At 26.2% G+C, this 10,114-nt stretch overlaps 1 protein-coding gene across 1 annotated transcript; it reads left to right on the top strand.

Annotated features, from left to right (window-relative positions):
• The first annotated feature begins 5,567 nt into the window (after window positions 1-5,567).
• Window positions 5,568-9,856, top strand: LOC145952707 (putative terpene synthase 2). The gene is made up of 7 exons (XM_083065650.1): window positions 5,568-5,764; window positions 7,174-7,456; window positions 7,584-7,956; window positions 8,084-8,302; window positions 8,443-8,584; window positions 8,679-8,924; window positions 9,090-9,856. The coding sequence occupies exons 1-7, from the start codon at window positions 5,636-5,638 to the stop codon at window positions 9,390-9,392; spliced, it is 1,695 nt and encodes a 564-aa protein (XP_082921776.1). The 5' UTR covers window positions 5,568-5,635; the 3' UTR covers window positions 9,393-9,856.
• The last annotated feature ends 258 nt before the right edge of the window (window positions 9,857-10,114 follow it).

The raw sequence follows: 10,114 nt of genomic DNA, 5'->3' as shown, positions 1-10,114 counted from the left end.
TATATATAACTCCAGGTGTTCCGCTTAGGCCGCATACCAGTGATGCAACATGCTAACAAGGTGTACCTTAGGGTCACCCATGATGTAACATGCTAACAAGGTGTACCTTAGGGTCACCCACGACGTAACATGCTAAAAAGGTGTACCTTGGGTCACCCACGATGTAACATGCTAACAAGGAGTACCTTGGGTCACCCACGATGTAACATGCTAACAAGGAGTACCTTGGGTCACCCACAACGTAACATGATGATATGATGAGAAATGTGATTATGAGACACATGATTAGCGCCACATGCATGCATCTATGAGTCGAGTCGATGACATCATTGCATGATGAATGACTGTGCATGTGTTATTGTTGTATGTGAAATTTGAATTTGCACTTGATTAATGTGACTGTGCTTGTATGAGTTGTGTGTGTGTGTTGCCTAACTATTATTTCTACACTTGGAATCGAGTGAGATGTTTCTCACTCCCTTGTTGCTCTTGTATATATTTAAATTATGTTGTAGGCAATCATCATCATGAGAATGTTGGTGATGAGGCTTAAGGCTTCAATTGGGCATGCTCTGATAGGATGTGACATCGGGGCATAGCTAGGCTTAGTTTAGGATGTTATTTTCAGTTTATATATATATATATATATATATATATATATATATATATATATATATATATATGATTTCTTGTTTTCATTAAATTGTATTGAAAACCTTAATTTCTTTTCTTTTGTAATTTCTACATTGGAGTTATGATTTATGAGTTATGAATGTGAATCTTCTACCTTATGAGATCTGAGACATTTGTTTTATCCATGAAAGATGTTGTCAACTATGAAAGATTTTATTTACTCAAAAAGAAAAAAAAGGGAAAAAAAATTGTTTACATTTATTGTGTAATAATGTTGCGGTAGAGGGTGTCACACATCCTTAGGGTTCTCCTAAGAACCCATAGACTCATAGATTTATGATCACATACAAGTTTTCTAATTAACACATCAATATTCGCTTATAACATATTCAAAACATCTAATTTCATAACAAATTACACTAGGTTTGGGTTTATGTCTTACCCATATACATACAGACATAACCTATGGATTAAGGGTCAATCCTACTACTAAAACATTACCCTACACCCTGGGACAATATTCTCACTCCCCCTTATCTTGATTGATGCTAACTCCAAGACTCTGATCCTCGAGTTCCTTTCTAGTTGCCTCTACTTTGCCTCCCTCTTTAGATCATAAAGTACGGTCAAATCGCATGTGAGGCAAACTTAGCACTACAAATGTATTTATACAAAATCCTAATCTTACTCGCACACATAGCCCATTAGTAAAAAAAATCCCAGTTAACCTCACATATTTAAATTTAAAAAGATAATTATCAAAGATCATCTTATCAAATCACTTAAAATATTTTATTACTCTATTTGAAAAGTGAGATATTACGTGTTTTGCCTTGATCACCCATTATTCAATCTAATAAATTTAATTGAGGTTGAAAAATCTTTTTTAAAACTAAGATCCTATAAAATAACACTAATAAAGCTTATTACTATAAATATGATAAATATCATTAGTCAACATTTTAGTTTTAAACATATAATTTTAGTGTAGGTTGCTTAATAAACAAAAGCACGTAATCAAAATAAAATATACAACTATAATAAAAAATAAATTAAAAACATTTGGCAAAAAAAAAAGTCCTAATTATTTTCTTTCCTTGTCTTGTATATAGAGATAGCATAAAAAAATAATAAAAAAATATTAAAATAAACTATAGTACTATAATAAAATAAAATAAAATAAACAATAAAAAATAAAATATTTTATTTTTCATTCATGTTTTTATGTGAGTGTTTTGTCTTTTATTTATCATGTATATTAATTCTTTTCTTTTCTTATTTGTATATATATTAAATGTTATCTTTTTCAACTTTCATTTAGCATGCACTTGGTTTTGTCTTCTCTTCCGGACTTGCGTTTTTTTAACGTAAATTTTGATCGGATATGATAAGCACGCGGTCCAACACACAATTATTATATTTTGTCTCTTAATTTAAAATCTTAATTACGTTTTTAGCCTCTAATTTTATAATTGAATGATTTTGATCTATAAAATTTTAATTGAATAATTTTAATTTTTTTAAGTATTATAATTATATATTTTAATCTCTCAAGTATCATAATTATATAAGTTTTTGACTTATTTAAATTACATGTATTGTATTTTTTTATTTGATATATTAAATGATATATATATATATATATATATATATATATTTATTTATTTATTATAACTAAAATTACTAATACAAGTAACTTAAATGAGAAAATAATTTATATGATAATGATGTTTAAAAGAATAAAATCATTCGATTTTGATACTTTAATAATTAAAATTTTTCAATTAAAAATTGAAGATCAAAATTTACAATTGTAATATTTTTGAAAATTTAAAATTACTTAATTAAAATTTGAAAGTCTAAAATCATATAAATATTATACTTAAGAAATAAAAACATAATTAAACTTAATTTAAATTAAGGAGTGAATTAGGCTTTATGAATTCTTGTCTATTTTAAATGGGACATGAGTTTGAGATGATATATAATTCTAAATATGTATATTTGAAATAATTTGTATGATATATATTTTTTATTACGTAAAATAGTTAATTTAGAGATGACATTTTACTAATCCTATACTTTTAAAAGGTGCATATAAGTTATGACTTGGTGATCTTAACTTTGTTTTAAATAATATTTTGTTTAATTTGTCGTGATTTATTTATTTTATGCTATAAAAGGGTTAATTTAGATGTGGTACCATAATGGATGCAGAACACCACTTTCTACATTTGTTATGACACATAACTTATCTGGTATTTTGTAATTGATAGATCTAATGCAAGGAGAATTATACAGCGGGGAGTAGATATATTTACCTTACGATGGGTGGTTTCTCTATTTTCTTCTAATTAATCTCAAGTTATGTAAGGGTTACATATATCTTCAAACCTTTATCAACATTTTTAATAAAACATTTTTTGCTCATAAAAAATTCAATGCATGCAGAAAGTGAGACTTTCTTGGTTGTAGTCATAATTCATGTAAAAACTCATTTTCTACATTAATTATAGACCGATGCTAAATTGCTACCTTTTTTTTTTACATTGACAAGAAATCATGAGTTTTACGATCATGATGTAAAAATGGTTATTTTAATCAATAAAAAATATTTATCACTAAATTTACTTTTATTTATATAATAGATTATATATATATATATATATATATATATATATATATTATTTATAGTATATTTTTGTGTGTTATTATATATAATATTTCTTATAATGTTAAAAAAATGAAATTAAATAAATAAAAAATATCTAATTTTAGAATAAGCACTAATTTGATTTTTAAGATATTTTCTAATTTAATTAACTTTAGGGGTTGTTTTTTCATCATATAATTGTTGCGGGTGATGAGATAACGAGATAATATAGTGAACTAGGGCCAACTTTAATTTTTTTTTTTTGCATGTAATATAAAAAATAACGATGTTGTATTAAATTATTTAAATATTACGACTCCAATTTTTAAATTTCACTACTAGAAAAGTATTACTTTCTTTCAAATTTTCCTACAAAAAAATATTTGTAAATTTTTTTTGCGAATTTATTTGTAAAAAATAATTTACAAATATTTCTTAAAAATTTTGCTACAATTTTAATAATTATAGAAATTTTTTTTCATGGTAAAAATTTGCAGAAAATATTGTAAGAATTTTACTTTGTTTCTTGCAGATTTTCTTGCAAAAATAAATTTGCAAGTAATTTTTACTAAATGGTAGAAAAATTTTGCAGCTAACTTTTCCTGCAGATTTTCCTGCAAATTTTAACCCGCAGAAAAAATAAAAAAATATTTAAATTTATAAGTTTAATATTTAAAAAAACTTCAAGTCCCACATCGATTGAAAATAAAGCAATTAAAGAGTATATAAGTTGGGGCAACACTTACATTACAAATTGATTTGTATGATAGAGTGTTAGGCTTATAATCTACAATCATAGAATTCAAAAGATTATGTATCACATGTTAGAGGCACGAAAATAAATGTAGTTGAAAAATTATCGATAGAATTTATAGTAATTTTTTTAATTTTTTTCGTAATAAATATTCCTGCAAAATTTCTTGCGAAAAAATTCGCAGGAAACTTTCCTGCGAATTATTTTTTGCAGGAAACTTTCCTGCAAATTTTTTTTGCAAGAACTTTCTTGCAAATTTTTTTCGCAAGAAATTTCGCAGGAAAATTTCCTGCAAATTTTAAAATTCGTAAAAATATATTATCCACGAAGGTATTACTTGCAGATTAAATTTTGCAGAAAAATTTGCAAGAACAATATTTCTTGCGAATTTTTCATAAAAATTGGCAGGAAAAATCACGTGTAATAAGAGAAATACTAGTAGTGTTCAAATGTGTTAACAATAAACAATTAAATACATACTAGCTAATTAAAAAAATAACTAAAAATACAGTATATTTGTTTTGTTTAGACCATGAACTATTTTTGGAGAGCATTGCATGGTGGGAAAGAGGATTGATAACAATGAAATATTACAAAAAGGGAATAATAAAAATTAGATATAAAAGGAAAAATAAAATGTTTTATGCATGTTTTATTTATGATTTTACATAAAGAGATGTTCATGTTGAAAGATATATCACAATTTTCTTTTTATATTTAATATTATTAATTTATTTTTCTAAAAAATTTAGTTGATTTTTGTTGAGAAGTGAAAAATCCTCTATCAATTAATTAATTGTTTGTAATTATTTTTTAAATAATTTAATTATATAGTTTTTTATTTTTATGTTATATAAACTAAATATATTTTTATATATTAAATATAAATTTTCTAAATCTAACCGTTAGATTGAAAGTTCTTTAATCTAAGATTATATATATATATATATATATATATATATATATATATTTTAAATATAATAAAATATGAATACTTTGATTACGTTCAAGTTGTTGTTTAATTTTAATAAAATTTGATATACACATATAGAGTGATATGAAGTTTATATCACTTCATTAATATTTCAAAATTAATGAAGTTTGATAAACTCAATAAGAATTATTAGAATATCTTTTAATATAATTTTAAAATGAAAATCCTACAAAATATCTCTTAATTAATATAACATCTTATTTATAACGTGTTTACCTAGATTACGATATTAAAACAATCAAGAAAGCATCACAAAATCACGAAATCTTTGAATTTGATGTTAAATATTGTATTTCGAAGTTGAAGTTAATACGCAGTTGATTGCAGATTTTGTATTTCAAAGTTGATGATGATATTGAAGTTGATGGTAAGTATTATTTTGAAGAATATTGGTTTCCCAGACAATTTTCAGAGAATAATTTATTTGCAGGGGCCTTATTTAAATTGCATATAGTTGCTAAATTTGTGAAGAAACATTATTCTAATGAATTGCATGACATGGTGCCGCGCATTATATTTATAGTCCCAGGTAGAGACACACCTCCATCACAAACCATCATCTATTCCATAAGAAGAAAGAAAGCTCTAGAATCGAATTAAGATGTCAGTTGCAACTTCCACACTTGTAGCTTCCAACCACATTGCAGTACCTGACATCACACGACCTTTTGCAGATTTTCCTCCAGATATTTGGGGGAATATTTTCCTTCAATATGATGCAGCACCACTGGTATTACATTTATAGAACATAATCAACGTGCATGCATGCTTAATGTCAACTTTTATATCGTTAATCAATTATAAATTATTGGTATAACTTCTAAATTAATAATTATAAAATGAATAAACTCATTATATAATAGATTGTTATTAAATTATCCTGTAAAATTACTTTACACCCTTCATGCATGTTCAATTGTCTCATTTATATTTAGATATGTAAGTATTATTACTTTAATGAAATATTGCATTATATTTTAATCTTAAATTAGTCTAGTTAATGCACATATATTACAAGAAAATTGTCATATAATAATACACATCTTATAATGGTATAGTACGTACGTGTCACTAAAAATTATTTTTATCCACATAATAAATATAATATATGTTTATATATATACTGTTAAAAAATGTATGTATAAGTTATAGTGACATATAAAATATATTTTTAAATTTTATTCAAAATTAACACTAAAATTATATTTAATTATATGTCGAATAGATATATATTAATTACTATATGTAATATTTAGCTATCTCCCATGCAAAAGTAGAAATATGGAATAGAAAATATATTATATAAAGCTCAGTCATTAATTAGCCGAGTGTAATCTGCAGAGTTTGGAATTTGAATGGACTTCAACTTCCGAATGAAAATCTTCAAAAATAAAACAATAAAGCATTTGATAAAATAACAAGATAATTAGTCTAAATAATACTTAAACTTTAAACTTTATTGCACACTTTTCATTATTTATTTACCATTTTTTCAATTTTATGCTACACAATCGATTTTATTACAAATTATAACTTTAAATATTTCTGATTCTTTTTTATTAATCTTTTGAGATGTATATATAGAAATAATAATACGCATGCATCATATTTTTAATCCATATAGTTTATTTTCTTATTTTTATCGTTTATTGTTATTACCTAAATATATTTCATTTACAACAAATTAAATATTTTTATGTTTAATTAGTTTTTTAAACAATGAGTGCAAATCCTTTAGAGTTGAATGATATAATTAGAGTTATGTTTAGTTAAAGATGTGAATATAAAGAATGAACAAGTTCTATAGGTTAAGTGTTATTTGAACCAATTATCTTATTATTTTACTAAACACTTTATCATTTTTTTTAGAGGATATACACTCGATTTTCTTTTATAAATAAACTGCAGTAGAGGGAAGTAATAGACGAGAAAAACCAATGAGAAAGAGACAGTGCGCATTGTGTAGAATCCATCGTACATACCTGCAATTTATGTCTCGCATGGACAAGTGTTTTTGGCAAAAATAACAAAAGAAACATGTATTCAGTACAGTTTATTTTAATCACGATAGTTTCAATGCAAACTTAAAACTTTATTAAATGCTCTATAAATATTAACCGATTGCAACCATATTTGCAGGAAGTTAGTGACAATGAGAGACATCGAGCTCAAATACTAAAGGGGGATGTGAAAATGATGTTTAAATCATCAAACAATTCAAGTATCATACAAAAATTAAATTTAATTGACTTGCTCCAGCGTTTCGGTGTATCCTATCATTTTCAACCAGAAATCAACCAAACATTGGAACTAGTTTATGAAACTTTTAAAAAAAGTAAAACAATTGGTGAAGTTGGTGATCATCAGACTCTTGCTCTCCTCTTTCGTTTGCTGAGGCAACAAAAATATGAAATTTCGTCAAGTACGTATACAACTTTGTTACTCACATAGATAAGGAAAATTATACTATATAAGTCTATAAGTTATATTTTTGAAACTCAAAGTTTATCAAATAACTATTACATCTTATATATCTATTAATTGGGTAGGTGTATTTCATAAATTAAAAAATGAGCAAGGAAACTTCAGTGAAACTCTCACCAATGATATTCAAGAGTTGTGTAGCTTGTATGAAGCTGCACATCTAAGAACTCATGAAGATGATATATTGGAAGAAGCACTTGACTTCTCCAAGACTCAACTCAAGTCCTTGGCCAACCAAGTGAGTCCATCTCTTGCTATCCAAATCAAGCACTGCTTAGTGCAACCTTTAAACAAGAGTGTACCTAGGTTTGAGGCAAGGTATCACATGGTTGTCTATGAACAAGATTCAACCCATAATGAAACTTTGTTAGCCTTTGCCAAACTAGATTTCAATATTCTTCAAAAAATGCATCAAAAAGAAATTGGTAGCATTACCAAGTAAGTTTCTTACTTATAATTTCTCTCTCTAGTGACAACATTTATATATCAAAATACACTATTATTCTAAAGATTTTAAATAATAAAGAATGAAATATATCTAAATTTTTAAGGTGTATTTTTATAGGTGGTGGAAAAACTCAAACTTTGAGACACAAGTCCCTTATGCTAGAGATAGATTGGTTGAAGGCTATCTTTGGTCGTTGGGCATGTCTTACAAACCTGAATATACCAATGCCAGAATGTTTGTGGGAAAATTGATTGCTGTTGTTTGTCTTCTAGATGATACTTATGATGCTTATGGCACTGTTCAAGAACTCGAACTTTTCACAGAAGCAATTCGAAGGTTGACATGCTTCACAAATTATAGCTTATATTATATATTTAATGATTAAAGGACTTTAAAAATAACATGATAAATTTTTATTAGATGATTCCATACTTAAATTTATTTTGGTCAATAATTCTCCTTGTTTACAATTTCAGATGGAATATTGATCCCATAGAATCTCTTCCACATTGTATGAAAGTAGTATTTAATACAATTGTAGCATTGGGTGATGAAATAGAATTGGCGACAACTGAGAGTGGAAAATCAAGCTTTGTGGTGCCACATTTTAAACAAGCTGTATGATAATTACAATTCTATTTTATTACTTTAATACTTCTTTACAAGATTTAGTTTATCTTATATATCAATATATTGGTTATTTTACTTGTAGGTTTTTAATTTGGTGAAAGGCTACATGGTTGAAGCAAAATGGTGCCATGAAGGTTACATCCCAACATATGATGAATATAAAGTTAATGGAATTTTGACTTCTTGTTTCTCTCTTTTCATTACATCATTTGTTGGCCTTGGAGAGTCTGCAACAGAAGATGTGTTCAATTGGATTTTCAATGATCCAAAAATCATTGAAGCTGTATCAATTATTGGCAGAGTCTTGGATGACATGGGTTCTCATAAGGTATTAATTAATTTTTTTATTGAAAATGAAAATTTGATTTGACATCTATATTTCACCTATAATTATTTATTCTTCAAAGCAGAAGATATATATTTGGCTTAGTTAGTAATTATTGATAAATGTTACATTCCAAGTTAAATTTTTTTTATTTGTTTTGATTAATAGTTTGAGCAACAAAGGGTGCATGTTGCCTCAGCTGTTGAATGTTGTATGAAGCAATATGGCATTTCACAAGCAGAAGCCTATTCCCTTATTCACAATGATGTTGAGGAATGTTGGAAGGTTATAAATGAAGAGTGTATCAAGTTAAATGATATTCCAGGGTCAGTGATTGAGTGTATAGTGGATTTGGCACGTATGTCAGAAGTTTCATATGAAAACCATCAAGATAAATACACAAATGGGGAATTGCTAAAAGATTACATTTATTCGCTACTTTTGGATCCCATATGCTTCAAACGCCCGTAGGAGAGGCTAGCTACCTCATATATTCTAAAAACTTAGGTACAGTTTCTTAAGTATAGTTGGTGATATTTTTTAATTAAAATTAAAGTTTTATCTTTGATAATATGTATTTGCATTTAATGCAAATTTCGTTAATATACATTTACGAATATTATCAAAGTTAAACTCTAATTCCCATTAGAGAATAACACTCACTACACTTAATGAATTGTATATAAGTTTTCTCCTTATTATAATAAATTCTAAATAAAGATGTAGTACCATAGTGCTACATACTAGCAAGCATGAATAAATATGAGAAGGAAGAGTGAATTGTCGGTATAAAGACGATTCCTTCATAAAATGCTGAATATGTGTGAATTGTGTCAAATATTGTCGTTTGTTGTTGTGTCTGTGTGCTTTCATTTGCTTGATTATCAATGTAATAAATAATGTTTACCTAGTTTAATTTGTTTTTGTTCGTTCAATATTTATCGATGTCATTTGTTGTTCACTTTTTTTTTTCTTTTCTTTTTTTGTACATTTAATTAAAGATAATTTTCGATTGAGGGTTGAATTCTATTTTTTTAGAGATTTAAAAATTATTAAAGTAGGTTTGTCTGTCTGACAAAGCCTTATTTGATAAAAATTGAAATCTACATATTTAAAAAAATCCAACTATCTAAATGTAAGAGTTTGTTGACAGTTCTTAGTATTTCATTATTCTCATCATAAGCTACCTAATG

Source organism: Cajanus cajan, chromosome 10, assembly GCF_000230855.2.
Source record: "Cajanus cajan strain Asha chromosome 10, NIPB_CcT2T_4, whole genome shotgun sequence".
Lineage (NCBI taxonomy): Eukaryota > Viridiplantae > Streptophyta > Magnoliopsida > Fabales > Fabaceae > Cajanus > Cajanus cajan.
This window is presented reverse-complemented; position numbering and strand designations above follow the sequence as displayed.

What these genes read in the sequence shown, in the direction of transcription:
- LOC145952707 (XM_083065650.1), top strand. Translation starts at nt 5,636, where the DNA reads ATGTCAGTTGCAACTTCCACACTTGTAGCTTCCAACCACATTGCAGTA. An exon ending in AATATGATGCAGCACCACTG is followed by an intron (nt 5,765 to 7,173) that starts GTATTACATTTA and finishes CCATATTTGCAG; the next exon opens with GAAGTTAGTGACAATGAGAG. An exon ending in GAAATTGGTAGCATTACCAA is followed by an intron (nt 7,957 to 8,083) that starts GTAAGTTTCTTA and finishes GTATTTTTATAG; the next exon opens with GTGGTGGAAAAACTCAAACT.